The sequence below is a fragment of the Mandrillus leucophaeus genome, unplaced genomic scaffold (genome assembly GCF_000951045.1).
Source record: "Mandrillus leucophaeus isolate KB7577 unplaced genomic scaffold, Mleu.le_1.0 Scaffold223, whole genome shotgun sequence".
Taxonomy (NCBI): domain Eukaryota; kingdom Metazoa; phylum Chordata; class Mammalia; order Primates; family Cercopithecidae; genus Mandrillus; species Mandrillus leucophaeus.
In genome coordinates this window covers 2872108-2892386 of record NW_012102288.1, presented here as the reverse complement: position 1 = coordinate 2892386, position 20279 = coordinate 2872108, and the positions used below count along the sequence as shown (strand labels likewise).

Sequence of the window (20279 nt, the reverse complement as noted above, 5' to 3'; positions counted from 1 at the left end):
ATTTCAATTATATAGTTGCCACTTGCATCAAAGCCATGAAGTAGCGTTGGTTTTGTGTGGATAAAGATCAAGAAAACATATTTTTAAGGCAATACTTTTGAAGCTATTTGCAAGACAATTATAAAATTGTTTTGGTTTAATTCCACTGTCTCCCAAAACTCAATTTGCTGATATTAGAAGGGAAGGGGGTCTGTACCAATGAGAGAATGTCAGGTTAAAAATAGTACAGAGAAAAAAGTTTTGGTAACGAAATATTAGCTATTAATATATTCCCTCTGTCATGAAATAATTGTCACCTTTATTGATAACATATGCTTATTGCCAATGTTTTTTAACTGCATATGGTATTAACACTTAAGCTTTGAATAAGTCATATTAAAAACATCCCAACGAGGTCAATATTAATAGAAGTGTTTAAATTTTCAGCTAATAATATTGTTCACCAAATCAGAGTTAACAGTGTGAGATAGTTCATACTTAAAATGAATCACTTGGGTTTTTTCTAAACCTTCTTTATACTTGGGTAGAGTTGTTTAGATTCGGCTCTTCGCCAGTTTTGTAAATATATGCCAGATGCTGTTAAGAAAGATTGTATTAAAATATTAAAGAGGCATTTCTTTTCTTTCCCATTTTTTATACAAACCCAGAGGCTACGAAAGTTCTTTAAGGATTCATCTTTTTTTTTTTTTTAATAAGATCTGATAAGCCCTAAAAGTTTGCCTTTTTTTTTTTTCCTGTAACGTTTGTAGAATAGCCATTGAGTCCATCTAGCCTCAACCACACTTATATTTTGTTGTATTATAAAATGCCCTTCGTGTTTTTTTTTTTTTTTTTTAAGTCTGCATCACTTGAAACTTCCTGGTTTTCTAACTTCGCCTTCATCCAATCCTCTTTGTAAGTCTGATCATCTTTAAGGTTTACCTTCAGTAAAAATAGAAAGCTCAGACTTTTTTCTAGCACCCTTCACTACACATTTGCATATATTGATAGATGATTTGTGAACCCTAAGATGTTTTGAAAGTAGGTATTTTCCTCTCTGAAGGTAGGCTGATAAGGCAAATCTGTTAGAAAACCCTTGGCAAGTAAATACCTCAGATGACATCTGTAGATTTGGTTTTTATCCAGTTAGAATAAATTAAGGTTAAAGAACATATTACGTTAAGATTTTTGAAATCATTTGAAAGTTTTCACTAACTCATAAAATCTCTACTTTACAATAAAATTAGTTAAATCTCAACACCTGTATCCAAAAATTCTAATTCTTTCTGGATGATAATTACTGAAGCTTTTTTCTTTGAAAAACTGGTATGGTATTCCTTTGTAAGGCAGGAGAAATTCATCACATTTAAAAATGTATCACATGTTGAATAAGCTTTAGGTGACTTTTTGTAAAGCAAATTTGAAAATGCTATGAAAAATCAGTTCTAAACTATACGCTTATAGACTGAGGCACTTAATTTATTCACCTTCCTTTTTTCAGCATTGAAGATAATGATGATGATAGCAAAATGGCAGATCTCTTGTCCTACTTCCAGCAGCAACTCACATTTCAGGAGTCTGTGCTCAAACTGTGTCAGCCTGAGCTTGAGAGCAGTCAGACTCATATATCAGGTGTGAATACTTGTTTTTTATAACTCAGTGAGAAATATCTTAACCTTAGATTAAAGATTTCCAAATTTATAAGGTCAGATAATTTGCCAGATAACTGCTGCTTTAGTTCAGAATATGATGGAAGATCTAGTTATAATTATCATTTGCATATACTATTAAGCTGTTTTGTGGTTTTGTTTTGTATTTTTTTGGGACAGAGTCTCACCCTGTCACCCACGCTGGAGTGCAATGGTGCAATCTTGGCTCACTGCAACCTCTGCCTTCCGGGTTCAAGCGATTCTCCTGCCTCAGCCTCCCAAGTAGCTGGGATTACAGGCGTGTGCCACCACGCCCTGCTAATTTTTTGTATCTTTAGTAAAGACAGGGTTTCACTATGTTGGCCAGGCTGGTCTCGAACTCCCGACTTCATGATCCGCCGGCCTCGGCCTCTGAAAGTGCTGGGATTACAGGCATGAGGCACCACACACAACCCACTAGTAAGCTGTTTTAAAATCTAAAGCAGAACAGTTTGTAATGCTGTTGTTTAAGGATGCCATACCTTTTTCAGTAAAGATCTAACAGGGTAAGTCTGAGTTGTTGAGGTAGCCCTAAGAAAACTGGAGGAATACTGGTATCATGAAGCATTTCAACCATGTTGGACAATTGTCCTAAGACAGGCTGAATGTTTAGAAATTAATGTATTTTTGGCTGGGCATGGTGGCTCATGCCTCACCTGTAATCTCAGCACTTTGGGAGGCTGAGGTGGGAGGATCACTTGAGGCCAGGAGTTCAAGACAAGCCTGGCCAACATGGTGAAACCCCACCTCTACTAAAAATACAAAAATTAGCTGGGCGTGGTGGCGCATACTGGTAGTCCCAGCTACTTGGGAGGCTGAGGCCGAGAATTACTTGAACCCAGGAGGCAGAGGCTGCAGTGACCTGAGATTGCGCCACTGTACTCCAGCCTGGGCAACACAGCAAGACTCTGTCTCAAAACAAAAAGAAAGAAATTAATGTATTTTTAATATGTTAAATATTGTTTGGCTCGGGGCTTTTTCAGAGGAGGACAATTGGAAGTTTTCAAGGAGATGAAAATAACTATAGTGTTAATAGATGCAATATGGATCACACACAGTAGATTATTTTTGTAAAACATTTAATATATCTGGTATGAGGGAAAATAGTGTTTTATAAAAAGTAGTTTTAGATCTATACTGAAAAAACAAAGATATTTATGTCTTGATGTTAAGAACCATTCATTATTATTATTGAGTAGCTAAATACACTCATGCTTCAGCTCTGAGCAATACAGAGGGTGTCATTTATAAATTTCTAGGAAGGTATAAATGTACTGGGAATGTGGTTGTGCCAACAGAATGACATACAGAAGAGTCGCTGAAGGCTGATTTTCTTTTGCAGTGCTGCCAATGGAGGTCTTGATGTACATCTTCCGATGGGTGGTGTCTAGTGACTTGGACCTCAGATCATTGGAGCAGTTGTCGCTGGTATGCAGAGGATTCTACATCTGTGCCAGGTACTAAGTTTTGTTTTTGTTTTTTAAACAACTCAGGCAATGGTGAAAAGAAAGATGCTCCTTTGCCAATTTTGATAAAATTACCTGATTGGTATTCTGAGTTAAAGCTTAGAATAAACAAGTTTTGCTAAGCTGTACTTAATTTTCTCAAATAACTTAGAATTTAAAGGCTAGAATATGCTGGGTTTCTAGGGTATAGAATAATATATAGGACAGATGTAGTAACCCATACTGCTTCCATAGGGTTTGCATGCCAGCCTAACTGATTTGGGAAAAAGAATTATATTAGAAAAATATATTCAAGTCATCTTTATAGTAACTGTAAATCCATTGTGGTAATGGTGAATAAAACAGCACTCGAATTTTCTTGTGGCTTATTAAAAGTTATTCTATATTTTGAAAATTTTTCTATGTGTGGGAAAGGACTTTATTCAATAAATGGTGCTGAGATAACTGGCTAGCCATGTGCAGAAGGTAGAAACTGGATCCTTTCCTTACACAATACACAGAAATCAAATCAAGATGGATTAAAGACTTAAATGTAAAACCTAAAACTATATAAAAACCCTTAGGCCAAGGCGGACAGATCACCTGAGGTCAGGAGTTTGAGATCAGCCTGGCCAACATGGTGAAACCCCATCTCTACTAAAAATACAAAAATTAGCTGGGCGTGGTGGCATGAGTCTGTAGTTCCTGCTACTTGGGAGGCTAAGGTAGGAGAGTTGCTTGAACCCAGGAGACGGAGATTGCAGTTGTGCCAGCAACTGGGTGTGTCCAGCCTGGGGGACAGAACAAGACTCTGTCTCAAAAAAAAAAAAAAAGAATAAATAAAATTTATAAGGAAGTTAAATTCACAAGCAAAAAACAACCCCATTAAAAAGTGGGCAGGCCGGGCGCGGTGGCTCAAGCCTGTAATCCCAGCACTTTGGGAGGCCGAGACGGGCGGATCACGAGGTCAGGAGATCGAGACCATCCTTGCTAACACAGTGAAACCCCGTCTCTACTAAAAAATACAAAAAAAAAAAAAAAATTAGCCAGGTGAGATGGCGGGCGCCTGTAGTCCCAGCTGCTTGGGAGGCTGAAGCAGGAGAATGGCGTGAACCTGGGGGGCAGAGCTTGCAGTGAGCCCAGATCGCGCCACTGCACTCCAGCCTGGGCAACAGACCGAGACTCCATCTCAAAAAAAAAAAAAAAAAAAAAAGTGGGCAAAGGACGTGCACACTTTTCAAAAGATATATATGTGACAAACAAGTGTGTGAAAGTATTCTCAGCATCACTAATCATTAGAGAAATGCAAATCAAAATCACAATGAGATATCTCGCACCAGTCAGAATGGCTATTATTAAAAATAAACAGATACTGGTGAGACTGCTGAGAGAAGGGAACGCTTCTGTGCTGTTGGTGGGAATGTAAACTAGTTCAGTCACTGTAAAAGCAAGTTTGGCGATTCCTCAAAGAACTTAAAAGAGAAACTACCGGCCAGCCGCGGTGGCTAACACCTGTAATCCCAGCACTTTGGGAGGCCAAGGCGGGGAGGATCATGAGGTCACGAGATCGAGACCATCCTGGCTAACACGGTGAAACTCCGTCTCTACTAAAAATACAAAAAAATAGCCAGGCCTGGCGGCATACGCCTGGTAGTCCCAGCGGCTGATGAAGCGGAGGCATGAACCCGGGAGGTGGAGCTTGCAGTGAGCCGAGATAGCGCCACTGCACTCCAGCCTGGGCGACTGAGTGATACTCCGTCTCAAAAAAAAAAAGAGAGAGAAACTACCATTTGACCCCAGCGATCCCATTATTGGGCATGTACCCAAAGAAATATAAATCATTCTGCCATAAAGACACATGCACACGTATGTTCGTTGCAGCACTGTTCACAATAGGCTGACCTGAACTCAGCCTAAACGCCCATCAGCAGTAGACAGGATAAAGAAAATGTGGTACATACATGCCAGGGAATACTACAAACCCATAAAAAAGAATGAGATAATAACTTTTGCAGGCCGGATGTGGTGGCTCATATGTGTGATCCCAGCACTTTGGGAAGCCAAGGTGGGAGGATTAGTTGAGCTCAGGAGTTTGAGACCAGCCTGGGCAACATGGTGAAACCCCGTCTGTACAAAAAATATGAAAGTTAGCTGGGCATGGGGGCGTGCGCCTATAGTCCCAGTTACTTGGGGGACTGAGGTGGGAGGATTGCTTGAGCCAGGAGGTCGAGGCTGCAGTGAGTTGAGCCATGTTCATGCCACTGCATTCCAACCTGACAAAGTGAGACCTTGTCTCAAAAAAAGAGATAATATTCTTTGCAGCAACATAGATGAAGCTAGGGGCCATTATCCTAAGTGAATTAACATAGGGATAGAAAACCAAACACCGCATGTTCTCACTTATAAATGGGAGCTAAATGTCTAGGCACACATTGACACAAACAAGGGAACAATAGATACTGGGGCCTACTTGAGGGTGGAGGGTGAGAGGAGTGTGAGGATCAGAAATACCTATTGGGTACTATGCTTATTGCCTGGATGACAAAATAACATATACACTAAACCCCCATGACACACAATTGATCCATAGAACCAACCTGCACATGTACTCCTGAAACTAAAAAGTTAAAAAAAAATTTTTTTGCTATGCAAAGGATAATTCTAGTTTAATATAAGGTCATTTGAGACTAGTCTGTCATGGGCACCTTATATAAAAATATATACTTAGTCCTTATATAGAATTTTTAAAAATAACTTTTGTTCTTAAAATTCAGATGCATTATTTTTAAATTAATTCCATTTGGAATCTTGTAGTTTTCATAAAATCTTGTAGTTTTCATAAAATGTTTGAATTTCTTGAAGACTCTTTTTCACAATTCTGTGTGCTATTTAACAAGTACCTATTAAACACCTAGTGGATTGCCACTAGGGTCTCTAGCACTGTTGTGTCAACCTAAATAACAAGCAGAGAGACACTCTAAAAGAAATTTATTTGAGAATAATACATTGCAATGGGAATACACATGCCATATTAAACTATTCAGGGAAACAAAGGTTTTTAAAGGAAAAAATGAGGATTACATAATTGTTTTGAAGTAATCCTTGACTACAAAGATCAGTAACAAGGGTGACGCCAGTCTGAGATTGGACAGGCAGTTTCTTGGGCAGATGTCCTTGCAGCAAAAATATTTTTTGTGTAAGGTTGTGATGGCCTTTGTGCAAAGTTGTGTTTTTTATAGTCTTTTTTGTTAACCATACTTATTATAGAAGCCTGAGAACCTTCTGTTCATGGCCTTCTGCAGATCTCTTTGTAAGGGTTTTCTTAACATTAGTGACTCCATTTTTATTTTAACAACTTTCACATTTTCCCCTTTTGATCAGTATCTTTCTCTGATCAGTCATCCTGTAGTTAGGTTTTGACATCCCATAGTACCAGGATAGACGGATCCTGGTTGCTAATCTCATCCCATGTTGGGGAGAAAGATTAACGACTAGGAGTCCGTGTCAAAACCCTTTTAAGCTGCATTTGGGCAAGAAGGGACGTTTGAAGGGAATGACTCTCAGGCTGTGTCTACCTGGATTCCATTATTAAGTTTGATTTTTGTCTGTTCCATAGTCTTTTGTTACTCAAAATGCTGGGCCAGCATTATTGTTAGGTGTGATACTTCTGCAGAAATTTAACAAGTAACAGATACAAAGTTAATAGTAATATATAATTCCAATTTGCATAATGGTTTTGAGCCATGAACCTAGGCTTAAAAACGACTAATTGAGTAGATCAGTGACCACAGGGGATTAGGTGAGACCGTGTAATCATGCGATCTGTTTTCTTATTTTGTGTACATGGGTCTCAGCTTTATCAGAGGGATTTATCTAGGTACAGCATGTAGTACTAGTGATAGCACAGATATTTTCTTTTTTAACCAATGAATACTAAAGGATTTCTTGGGTTAGGTTCTGTTAAGTTACCAGCAGAAGCTATTGATTATGAAATTTCAATTACACCATTATCCTGTCAAGTGAAAAAAGTAGCATTAAATGGGGGTAAAAGTCTTATTATGAAATGGTTCTGGTGTCATGGGAAAAGCTGTCTACAGCTTTCACAAAAACATCAGCTTCTCCTCCTAGTTTATGTTTGAATGTCTCTGGTCATGATATTGTTGTGTGGCTCATAGATCAGGCATGAGACTTGTTTCTTAAACTTTGAATAGTTTCAGCTTATAGGGCTTTAGGAGCAGAAGTTTTTGTTTTTAGTTGGAGTGTTGCGGTCCAATCCTGAAGGAAACTAGGAGAATTCATGAAACAGTCCAGTGTACGTGTGGATAACAACAGGTATATTGTAGTTTTTTTTTTTAAGAATTTTTTTTCCTACATTGATCATATAGGAATTTCAGATTTAAAAATCTCTTGAGGTTAGGAAGTCAAAGACAGGTAGACTTTAGACTTCACTTAGGGTCTTAAGGTTCTTGGGCCTGCTGGGAAGTGACAGGTTTTACTCAGGATAAGGCTGAGAACTCTTGAAGCCAGATGTTTTATGCACATTCTTAAATATGGCATTTTCAGTCAAAGCCTTGGTAATATAGCTAATGTTTCTAATTGTATCCTCATATAAAGAGAGTAGATTTTTATTGAACTTATATAAATAAAAATAATATGAGTAGTTTCTGAATTTTGGAGAAATCAAGTAGGGAGAAAAAGCAAATGGTTCCACCTTTGTTCACCAAAGTCTACTAACATCATAAAGACATTCTCTTCATAATTTACATCAATTTTATGTAATTTTTTGTTTTGCTGCTTGATCTTTATTAGCAGTTCTATGAACTCATGAATTTATTAGAGTTCTGGAAATCTTTATTTAGTCCATTGATCTTAAAGTTACCAGAAATCTTTGTTCAAGAGTACTGCTAGAGTCTTTTCCATGAACAGTAGCTTTGGACTGTAGCTGATTGCAAATGTTTTTAGGGAATTCAGAATAATAATTGTGATGACAAAAACTTAGAATAGCCATGTAAAATTTGGTGAAAGTTCTCAGTTGACAAGGAAATGTAGTTATTTTTAGTACATGTAGCATTTTAAGAGAACCAGAATCATGACTGACAGTGTCACATCAGGACTATCAGACTTTTATATAAATTTCATCAAATCTTTAGAATACTCACATTAATAACATCTATACAAATACAACTTTAGAAAATTTTTGATATAATAGAAATTTATAACTAATAGCATACTAGATTTTTATGAGTTTACATAGTTTTTGAAACATTTATATCAATAACATACCCATAAATGTAACTGAAAGAAGATCTAATACTTACTATTTAGCAGTGCCTCCTATACAATTTACCAAGTGAGGTTAATCATTTGATATATCTACAGGATGAGAGATACATTCTTTGAGGCTTTCCAGGAGCCCAACTAGAAAATTCCAAAGTTGGCTGGGTGTGGTGGCTCACACCTGTCATCCCAGCACTTTGGGAGGACAAGGCAGACGGATTACCTGAGGTCAGGAGTTCGAGACGAGCCTGACGAACATGGAGAAACCCCTTCTTTACTAAAAACACAAAATTAGCTGGGCGTAGTGGTGCATGCCTGTAATCCCAGCTACTCGGGAGGCTGAGGCAGGAGAATTGCTTGAACCCAGCGGAGGTTGCAGTAAGCTGAGACCACACCATTGCACTCCAGCCTAAGCAACAAGAGCGAAAATCCATCTCAAAAAAAAAAAAAAAAGAAAGAAAATCTCAGTTATTTTTAAATTGGAAGGCCTTAATTTAGGATCTTGATTCTGGGGAAACCTGCCAGAGATGTCAAAGGTTCAAAACATTTGATCAAAACAAAATTGCTGGCTACTGTGAAGTTACTCATTTAACCATACTGATAATCAAAAGATCTTAAAAGCAATGCAGAAAGTTACATGGATGTAAAAGCCTTAATCCTTTTAAAGCTCAGTTTTCCTAAGTAACCAAAAACCTAATAAAACACAGGTGTTATATTGATAAAACATTAAATTTTTTTTTAGGCCAGTTGCCAAGAAGATAAAGAAATACCTTTTGTAGGGTATTTGCTTCTCCTTGTGGGAAACCTATTTAGGTAACTTGGAAGTTAAACCTGATAAAAAGGGTACTTGAATTTAATTAGGGACAGGAAGTGTCCGGGGTTACGTATCTACATTAGAGAGGAATATAAACGAGAAAACTAGTAACTTGCTCTTAAATAGCATAGGAAGTTTCCTGGTTACATGGAATAATTCAGATACTATGTAAAGCCAAAAGTACAGAATCAAGTTATGTTGGAGGAAAACATTGCTCTTCTAGACCTTAAACTAAACATTTCAGGCCGGACATGGTCACTCATGCCTGTAATCCCAGCACTTTGGGAGGCCAAGCTGGGAGGATTGCTTCAGCTCAGGAGTTCAAGACCAACCTAGACAACATCTCTACTAAAACAAAAAAATTACCCAGGTGTGATGGTGCACGCCTAGCTACTTGGGAGGCTGAGGCAGGAAGATGGCTGGAGCCTGGCTGCAGTGAGCTATGATCACGCCACAACAGCCTGAGTGATGGAGTGAGACCCTGTCTCAAAAAAAAAAAAAAAAAAAAAAGGTGCAGTGGCTCACACCTATAATCCTAGCAATTTGGGAGGCTGATGTGGATTGATGGGTTGGGCCCAGGAGTTCGAGACCAGCCTGAGCAACATGGTGAAACCCCATGTCTACGATAAAATAGAAAAATTAGCTGGACATGGTTTGTGTACCTGCGGTCCCAGCTGCTCAGGAGGCTGAAGCAGGAGGATCACCCGAGCCCAGGAGTTCAAGACTGCAATAAACCATGATCATGCCACTGCACTCCAGCCAAGATGACAGAGTGAAAGGGTATCTCAAAAAAAAAAAAAAAAAGATAAACATTTCAGTGTCAGGCTATTAACAGCAGAGTGAGAACTGGAGGGAAAAAATTAAGTGGAGCTGACAAAAAGGTTGAAGGAGAGAGTTATCACCCTAGCCAAGCAAAAAGATACAGTTTTTCAAGGGTAGAAAGAACAGAAGGCAATGGTGTATGACCTGCAAATCATGTGCAGGAGGGGTACAGCAAAAGTTGAACTTCTGATATAAATCTGAGAAGTTTCAGAAAGAACAATTTTACCTTGAGAAGTGAAATTACCATTCTGAGTGAAAAAGACAGCATTTCCAACCTGGAACTAGGGAAATTAATTAGATCCCAGGAAGAAATAGAAACTGTAGTTTTGCAGATGGCTGTTCAACAGATTTTAGAATTTAAAATCAAAACCTCTTTCAGTTTTATTAATACTAAGAGCAAATTAATACTTTAAGAAAACCTTATTGTTCTAACAGAGGACCAAGCTTTTTAGTTTTGTATTAGTGTATTTATAATAGCAAAGCTCAATCTTTAGAAAGACTTGTAAACAATTCTCTTCAATTATAGCCAACTTGACCACACACAAAATCTTTTATGAACCTTATCACAGCTTACATTGATGACATGCTTGGACTTTCTGCTCTGTTGTATACCTTCCTCTTTCTTAACCAGTCATTTTACTTTAGGACAAAAGTCTACCATACAAGATTCTTTTGTGTACAAAGTTATTCTCTTTTTCACCTTTTTTTTAACCAAAAATATATCTTTGTAACTTTCTTCACATCTCTCTCTCCTACTGACTGATTTGTTTCTTATTCCATATTTTGAAATAGGCTTTAAATAACCTTCAAATTACACAAAATTCTTCTTTATTTAATCTTGGCTAACATGTCATAAGCAGTGAGTTTTATCTCAACATGAATGGAAAAGTCAGCAGATTTCAAAGTATAAAGAAAAAAAGAACTTAGATCGAATACATTCTATAGTTGCAGGTTTTTGAATGATGATAATTTGAGCTGTACATTTTTCTTGATGTAATTTTGCTCATCAGTTTAAAAACGTGCACAAGAATAGGCTGTAAGATGTAGTCTGCTGGAATCCCAGAAAACCTGGCATGTTTTAACATTTGAGAATCCCATTCTGTTCTTATTACTCTCCTGAGAGGAAAGAAAATTCTGCAAATCCTGTCAGGGAAAGTCGGGAGTTTAGACCTGTGTTTTAGGTGGTGGTGACTGCCCTAGTGGTTTGTCTTTTTTTTTTTTCTTTTTTCTTTTGAGACAGTCTTACTCTGTCACCCAGGCTGCAGTACAGTGGCATGATCTTGGCTAATTGCAACTTCCACCTCCCGGGTTCAGGCGATTCTCCTGCCTCAGTCTCCTGAGAAGCTGAGATTACAGGCATGCACCACCACGCCTGGCTAATTCATGTATTTCTAGTAGAGACAGGATTTCACCATTTTGGCCAGGCTCGTCTCTAACTCCCAACCCCAGGTGATCCGCCCACCTCAGTCTCCCAAAGTGCAGGAATTACAGGTGTGAGCCACTGTGCCTGGCCCTAGTGGTTTTTAGTTAGCCATCTTGTGCCCACCATTCAGAATCTTTATTTTTGCTCGTGGAAGATTTTCAGAAGAAGCAAGGGAAAAGAGTCAAACCAAATCAAAAGCCAAAATAAGGATGTTCACAAATATTTTAGCCCAGGCATTGCAGATCAAACAAAATATTAAATTGAGTACACAGACAAAATCAAAAGTAAATTCACCAGAAGACGTGAACAGAATGTAAATTCTGTAGAAACCAAGAATACCCAATCTAAAAAGACATTTTTCTTTACACCAGAAAGGACTTACCAGGAAATACATAAAGTTTATCATCTCAAAAAGGGATGTATGGTCCTTTATTAAGGTGACCTTATCCAAACCAGATCCCAAATGATATCAAGAAGCCTCTACCAAAGGGAAGGAGGCTTAGCCTGAGAGAAAATTCACCAGGGCAGAAAAGGCAAGCCATGGAAGTAGAGTGCTCAGAGCACTCAAGTCAGTACTGCACACTGGTTCTAAGAATCTCTGATTCCTTCAGGTAATACTCTTTTCAGATCCCACTTCTGACACTTTGATATGTCAACCTAAATAACAAACCACCTAAATAACAAATTCTCAAAAATTGTTTGGGATTAGAGCATCACAATGGGAATACACATGCCATAGTAAACCATGTGCTTATTCAGGGAGGTAAAGGCAGGCAGGTTTTTAAAGGAAAAAATGAGAAGGATTACATAATTGTTTTGGAAATAATTATCCTTGGCTACAAAGATCATTAACAAGGGTAATGCCAGTTCAAGTTTGCACAGGCAGTTTGCTGGGCAGATGTCCTTGTAGAAGCATTTTTTGTATAAGGTTTAATGGCCTTTGTGCAGGGTTGTATTTTTTGTAGTCTTTTTTGATATCAGGCATACAAGGATGAGAACCTTATTTTCATGGCCTTTCCCAGCTCTGTCAGGATTTTCTTCACATTAGTGATTTCATTTTGATTTTGACAACTTTCATAGTTATTCCATTAACTTGTATTTGTATGTGAGAAAATACTATAAAGAAGGAATTGGGTTGGTCTAAGTGCAGTGGTCATTTACATCTAATTGATCACAACCAGTTACAGATTTGTTTGTTCCTTCCCCACTCCCACTGCTTAACTTGCCTAGCCTAAAAACAAAAAAAGAATTGGTTAAGCAAATATTCAGGAATAAAACTTCATGTGTCATCATAAAAGTAATTGTTTAAAAGCAAACGTTTTAAATACACATTTTAACATAAATTTGAGAGGACTTATCGTTTTCAATCTGACACTGATAAGTAGTTTTTGCTTCATTTACTTATTTATGAATGAATGAACAAGACAAGGTCTTGTTCTGTCGCCCAGGCTGGAGTGCAGTGGCGCCATCATGGCTCACCGCAGCCTCAAACTCCTGGCCTCAAGCCACCCTCCTGTCTCAGCCTCCTAACTGGAATTACAGCCATGTGTCACCATGCCTGTTTAATTTTTTTTTTTTCATTTTGTATTTTTCCCTGGTAAATTTAAAAAAAAATTTTTTTAAGAGACAGGGTCTTGCTATATTGCCCAGGCTAGTTTTTGCATCTTTAAAACCGAATACTTAGCTGGGTGTGGTGGTGCACGTGCCTGTAGTCCTAGGTGTTCAAAAGGTTAAGGCAGGAGGATTATTTGAGCCTAGGAGTTCTGAGCTCTAGTGCACTATGCTGACTGGGTGTCCACATTAAGTTCAGCATCAGTGTAGTAAACTCCCAGGAGCTGGGAACCCCCAGGTTACCTAAGGAGGGGTAAACTAGCCCAGGTTAGAAATGCAGCAGGTCAGAACTCCCATGCTGATCAGTAGTGGGATCATACCTATGAATAGTCTCTGCACTCCAGCATGGACATAGTGAGACCTCATCACTTTAAAAAAGCAAAATGAACAAACCCTGAATATTTTAAGTTAGAGATGGAGTTAAAAATATTTTTAGTTAAGCAGAATCATGTCAGTTTTTTTTGGGGGGGGTTGGTTTGTTTGTTTTGAGACGGAGTCTCACCCTGTCGCCTAGGCTGGAGTGCAGTGGTGCAGTCGTGGCTCACTGCCACCTCCGTCTCCCAGGTTCAAGCAATTCTCCTGCCTCGGCCTCCTGACTAGCTGGGACTATAGGCACCTGCCACCATGCCCGGCTAACTTTTGTATTTTTAGTAGAGAAGGGGTTTCACTATGCTGGCCAGGTTGGTCTCGACCTCCTGACCTCGTGATCCACCTACCTCGGCCTCCTAAAGTGCTGGGATTACAGGCATGAGCCACCGTGCCCAGTCCCTGCACTAATTTTTTAAACAAAGTCCTGTTGGTGCTCCTTTCAAAATTTATCTCCTGTCTGACCATTTTACCGCTTCTGCAACCACCCTTCCGACTCAGCCACTGTTCTGTTTGGTTTGGGTTACATAGTGGCATCCTACCTGGTCTTCCTGTTTCCACTCTTATATCCCTAGAGCATATTCTCCATAAACCACCAGAGTGATCTTCTAAAATAAAAGCGTAAATTATGTTCAGAACCCTCCAGTGGCATCCATCTCATGTAAATAACCACTCCTGCCTACATGATGCCACCTCACTTGCCCCAGCTGCCTCATTGTATAGTTCCCTCTGCACAATGCCCTCTTTGCCACAGCTGTGTGCTCCTGCTGACCTTTGGGCGAGCCCACCAGTCACACTTCTGCCTGAGGGCCTTGCACGTGCTCTGACTGCTGCCTGAGATACTTATCCCCATCACTATGATCACCTTCCCAGAGAGGCATTTCCTGGCTTCCCTATCTGAGATAGCCTCTGTTTCCTCATCAGCATCATTTCTGTCTGCTGACTCTACTTTGTCTGTTGGTTGATTTTTGCACTAAGCATACTACCAGAAGCTTTTCTCTCAATTTGCTTTCCCACAGTAAAAGAGCAGGGCCTTTGTCTTGTCCATTAGTTTCTCCTCAGAACAGTGCCTCCCAGGTGTTCAACAAATACTTGCTAAATAGAAGATGGCTGATAGCAAAAAGATTTATGTCTATGTGTAGGGACTTGGTCTTTATTGACATTGTGCTTTTATTCCCTAGAGACCCTGAAATATGGCGTCTGGCCTGCTTGAAAGTTTGGGGCAGAAGCTGTATTAAACTTGTTCCATACACATCCTGGAGAGAGATGTTTTTAGAACGGCCTCGTGTTCGGTTTGATGGTAGGTTGGATTCTGTAGAACTCAGCAGAAATAGTGATCTGTAATGCTGATTTTTATAAATATGCCATTTCAATTTTCCATGATGAATGTGAGTACTGTAAGCATGTTTAAAGGAAACCACAGTAAAATAATGCTGGAAATGTCTTAATATTATAATTTTTAACTTTTTAAAATTATTTTCATAGGAGTGTATATCAGTAAAACCACATATATTCGTCAAGGGGAACAGTCTCTTGATGGTTTCTATAGAGCCTGGCACCAAGTGGAATATTACAGGTACCACTGTAGTACACTGAGTGAGTGGAAAATTCTCTCTCTCCATGTATTAGTTAAATGGACATCTGTTGTTTGTTGCTTTTAATTGACCCACAAAATGGCCCTCAGTATTTTTATCTAGTACTACAATATAAGAATTGCACTCAAAAAACCAATAGGCTAATATAAATTACAGAATTTCTTCTGGCCTCTTTTAGATTTCTCCTTGTCTTTTGCCCTGGGTATATTTGCCTTTTCAAATAGCTTGTGCTTTTATTCCATTTTATTGCTTGCCAAATATTACTGGCATTTAGAAAAAAAATAGACATGTTAACCATTGTGTGTGGATCTCACTTTGTTTGAAATTGTGCTTTCGAAAAAGCACAGAACTTTGATAAGACAATATTTGACTTTTATTCAATGAGTAAAACTTAAAAGTTCAACAGTTTTCCCTGAGGAAGATGATAAAGTATCTTTGGTTCTTTGTTGCTGGACTAACAGGTAGTCAGTCATATTTGTTTTAATGTTTTAGCAGTTCTTTAGCCCATGGTATTTCAGTGTTGGTTTCATAGCTATGAATAGGTGTAGGTACTGATAGGTAAGGACATATTTTATACTTCGTGTGTGGGTTGTGTTTTGGTCTTCTTTTTCTTATTACATAGGTACATAAGATTCTTTCCTGACGGCCATGTGATGATGTTGACAACCCCTGAAGAGCCTCAGTCCATTGTTCCCCGTTTAAGAACTAGGAATACCAGGTAATATTTTTTTTTTAACGGCTTTCCATCCAGTCTACGTTTTATATGGTTGCTTGCAGATTAAAGTAACCCAGTGCTTCCTTCACTTAATACTGGATGATTTTAAAAGCAGTCATTCGGGGGCTTAGGAAAAATACCAATTTCTGGGCTTTTCCTTAGAAAATCTACTTCAGTAGGTCTTTGGAGCCTTGGAATTGAGGTTTACTCAATCTTAACTGATTCTTTTCAAGCAAGAATAAACACTGTTGTAATTTGTTACTTCTTGGATTACTTAAATCCACTTAATAACTGATTTAGATTCAATTTGTGGTTTTTTTAAGGACTGATGCAATTCTACTGGGTCACTATCGCTTGTCACAAGACACAGACAATCAGACCAAAGTATTTGCTGTAATAACTAAGAAAAAAGAAGAAGTGAGTATACGAGGTGGAATTAATAGTTTTCTTACCTTAATAGCCTATTCATCCAAGCATTCTCGATTAGAACGACAAAGAAACCCTGTCTGATTATTATAAAATGTATATTAACTTCTAGCAATCACTGAAGAAAGCTGGAGAGTTTTCTAAAATGTGGTTATTTTTTATTGGATCAGCTTGTTTTTTACCAGATAGTTTGTTTTTTATATATGAAAATGTAAAGCTGAAATCTCTTGTGAAATAACTGGTAAAATTATACCTGAATATGTTTTTGGCTCTGCTCATTTCGAATCACAGGGATTTTTTCTTCCTAAATTAGCTCATACAGTTAATTCTTTCCATAAGGATACTGTTAGAACTTTAGTTTCTACTGGAAATAACGTAACTTCAGATAATTTTCTTCCTGCTCTTATAAAAGGAAAAAAATGCCAAGCAAATATGATTACTGACATTCTAGAGTGCTTTAAATTCTCTTAACAGATTGGTAGCCTAATTTTTTCACAACCTTTCTCCATATGCATGCTTTCAATCCTGGTTAAAAATTGTTATATGTACCCAAGAAGCCAGTTGTATGGTATTTGAAATAAATATTAATATTTACTTGTTGCCTTTATAATTAATACAGCTTTTGAAGGATATTTCTCTTGTATGAAATCCCCCCTTCTCTAACATCATATATCAAGACAGGACAGAATTTCATCTGCGAGTCCTATAACCTTGTGGCTGCCTGTTGCTGGCATCCCCAGTTCCCTCTGATGGGTTCCTGGAGCCTGTGCAGACAAAGAGAGTTGCTTTGACTGTGACTGCAGGTTTCCTGAAGTCAAAATTGGGAATTTGGAAGGCCTTAGTTGCTTAGGTTTTATCTAATAAAAGAGTTTAGGAACTCCCATGTAGAATGTCAATTTTCTCTTCAGAATATGATGAAACATTCATAGTGGGTTTTTTTGTTTGTTTTAGCAGCAGTATTTGCAGAAGTGTAATTCTAATGAAACTTGTCACAGCTGTTTGCTCACTTATTTTACTGTTATTGCAAAAGATAAGTTATACTCTGTGCTTTTTCTACATCTTCTACCAATTTATCACTTTCCCTCTTAAAAAATGTCCAAGTGTTTTCCAGTAGAAGGAAATACTAGGCTTAAAGGTAGGAGATAATAATTTTACATCCCATCTATGTAACATTGGTTACATAGTAGTTTTACCTCCCTGGATCTTCATTTTTCTAGCTAGTAAATAGCAATAATGCAATCATATTTAACACATGAGGTTATTGTGATGATTAACTGAGATGATGATGATGATGGGGAAAACCTGATATTTTTAGAGTATTTAACAATTTTTAAAGCACTCATATGTTCTGGTAATATTCAAAACAACTCTTTACTGCATGCAAATATTATGTTACTTTTAGTGTCACTGTTGCATAATATTTCTATAAACGTAGAAGTGAGGTAAGGTTTCATTATAGGTTTATGCATCTTTTCTTTTGCAGAAACCACTTGACTATAAATACAGATATTTTCGTCGTGTCCCTGTACAAGAAGCAGATCAGAGTTTTCATGTGGGGCTACAGCTATGTTCCAGTGGCCACCAGAGGTTCAACAAACTCATCTGGATACATCATTCTTGTCACATTACTTACAAGTAGGTGAATGCAATAAAAATAACAAGGTTGCACTATAAATGTATACTTCATATCCAGCTTAAGAATTTCAGATGTTTCTAATTTCTCTGAGTTACATTACAAACTAAAACCAATACTACTACAAACTACTACAAACCAAGAAAATGGCCCAAATGAAAAAGACTAAGCATGCTTGAGGAAGCAGAGCATCTGGAACACTCATATAGTGCCCATTGGAATGTGAATTGGTACCACCACTTTGGAAATAAAAGTAGCATTCCATGGGGAGAATGGTACTTAGTCAGCTGTGAGCTGTCCATGCATGACTTAAAGCCATTTTAAAATACCACATCATTTTTCTTTTCCCACAGTTCAGTTACCATTTTTTGCTTTATTTCCTTTGTTTTATCCTCAGGGCTTATACACTGATTTAATAAAATTGTAGTTGGGAAAGTAAGTCTACTAAAAAAATAAGATTGCAGGTATTCCAAAGCCAAATCTGTTAGGTAATTCCTATTTAAAACTCTTTGTTCTATGCAGTAGCATTTACCTGTACATCATAATCAGTGAACTGAAGAGGGGAGGTGTGAGAAAGGAGCCACTATACAGAAATACATAAAACTTAAAAAGGAAGTGAAATATCAAGTCCTGTGGCTATTAAGGTTAATTAGCTCTTGTTCGATTTGAAAGAATATTGGTACGTGACTGAAGGCTCTTCGTTCTGCTTGAATCCAAAATTCTGAGAGAGAAGTTTTGAGGTCAGCTTTCATTAGCCTCTTTGCAACCTTAACCACATTGTTGAAAACTGTGTCAAATAACTTTTCCCCGCTCATTTGGAAGGTCCTGACAACAGAACAATTTCTTTCTCACTTTTGCCTACCAATTCTACTATATCTCCTTTTTGCTTCTCTCTGTAATGCTGTGGAATTTTTTTCTACTTTTCAAAGAAAGAAATCTGGGCAGGTGTGAAGGCTTATGCCTGTAATTCCAGGACTTTTAGAGGCCAAGGCAAGAGGATCACTTGAGGCCAGGAGTTTGAGACCAGCCTGGGCAAAACTGGGTGACCCTATCTCTACAAAAAATAAAAATATTTGCCAGGCATGGTGGTATGCACCTTGAAGTCCCGGCTAATTTGGAGGTTGAGGTGGGAAGATCATTTGAGCCCAGGAGTTCAAGGCTGCAGTGAGCTATGATCATACCACTGCACTCCAGCCTGGGTGATAGAGCAAGACCCTGTCTCAAAAAAGAAAAAAAGAAACCAAACCCTGAAGTAGAACCAAGCAAATGAACAACGGATGGTTATAATTTATATTGACCCATTAGAAAAACATTATTTATTTAGGAGAAAAAAGGACATTACAATAGGCATTATTTGTAGCTGCTAATTATCACATTGACTTCCTGTAATATTTATAAAATCACTTGAATTCTCTGCTTTTGTTTCTCTTTCTGTCAGAAGGAAAAGAATAAAAGGCAGTGGTAGCGTAACTTACCACCTACTTTCCCTCCCCCATGCCTATAATTATGCTGTTGATCATGCAATTGTTAAATAATCAAATTATATTCTAGGAATATAGTTCTTTCTGAAATATTTTAACAAGAACCTAATGTCTATAGCTTCTGACTTAAAAATTCTACTCTTAGGAGTCTCTGAAGGACATCAAAATAACATAATTTTAAATTGAGAAATAGTAGACACAATCTAAATCTCCAATTAAGTAAACTGTGGTACAAGCAGACAGTGAAATATCATCCTCACTAAAAATGTTTTCTGAAAAATAATGGTGTGGGAAAATGCAAATAATTAAATGAAATAAAAAGCAAAATTACTAACTTTGATCTCAAGAAACACTAGAAAATATCCCTCATATGGCTCTATCTGGGTGTTGGAATTATGAGTGATGTTTCTGTATACATTTCTAAATTTTTTGAGTTTTCTACAGTATGCCTATATTATATAGAATTTCCTAAGATGAATTAAAATAAAAAAGGCTAAAGCATAGAATAACCTTCCCCAAACACACAGGATTTTAAATGACTTGAAATTTCCTCGTACTAGTAATTTTGTGCTTTGTTTTTACAGATCAACTGGTGAGACTGCAGTGAGTGCTTTTGAGATTGACAAAATGTACACCCCCTTGTTCTTCGCCAGAGTAAGGAGCTACACAGCTTTCTCAGAAAGGCCTCTGTAGAGCCTCAAGTCCAGTCCTGTATCACTTTTGCATGAATTAAAGTATATAGCGCAAAAGAGCACCTAAGTTATAAATGTGTATATATATATATATGGAATTGGAACTTATTTTAAATTGTTGGAGTTCTTTTAAGAAGAGTATAAATTGATTATTTTTTTTATTTAAAGGGATAGTCAATTCTTGGGGTGTTTTGAAATTAAGTTGGAGTTAATTTGCTTAAGCATATTTATGTTGTGAGAAACCTTCATATGAAGTTTATCATGCCCTTTTTCAAGCAGATTTATGAGCAGATTTCTGTCACATAAGTCGTC

At 37.7% G+C, this 20279-nt stretch overlaps 1 protein-coding gene across 1 annotated transcript in view; it reads left to right on the top strand.

Annotated features, from left to right (window-relative positions):
* Positions 1-20047, top strand: part of FBXO9 (F-box protein 9) — a 33516-nt gene extending 13469 nt beyond the window's left edge. The window contains exons 6-13 of the mRNA XM_011981297.1: positions 1481-1611; positions 3010-3124; positions 14607-14725; positions 14911-15001; positions 15643-15738; positions 16059-16152; positions 17645-17796; positions 19860-20047. Coding sequence (XP_011836687.1) covers positions 1481-1611; positions 3010-3124; positions 14607-14725; positions 14911-15001; positions 15643-15738; positions 16059-16152; positions 17645-17796; positions 19860-19968 — 907 coding nt within the window. The 3' untranslated portion in view covers positions 19969-20047. The remainder of the gene's footprint in view (positions 1-1480; positions 1612-3009; positions 3125-14606; positions 14726-14910; positions 15002-15642; positions 15739-16058; positions 16153-17644; positions 17797-19859) is intronic.
* The last annotated feature ends 232 nt before the right edge of the window (positions 20048-20279 follow it).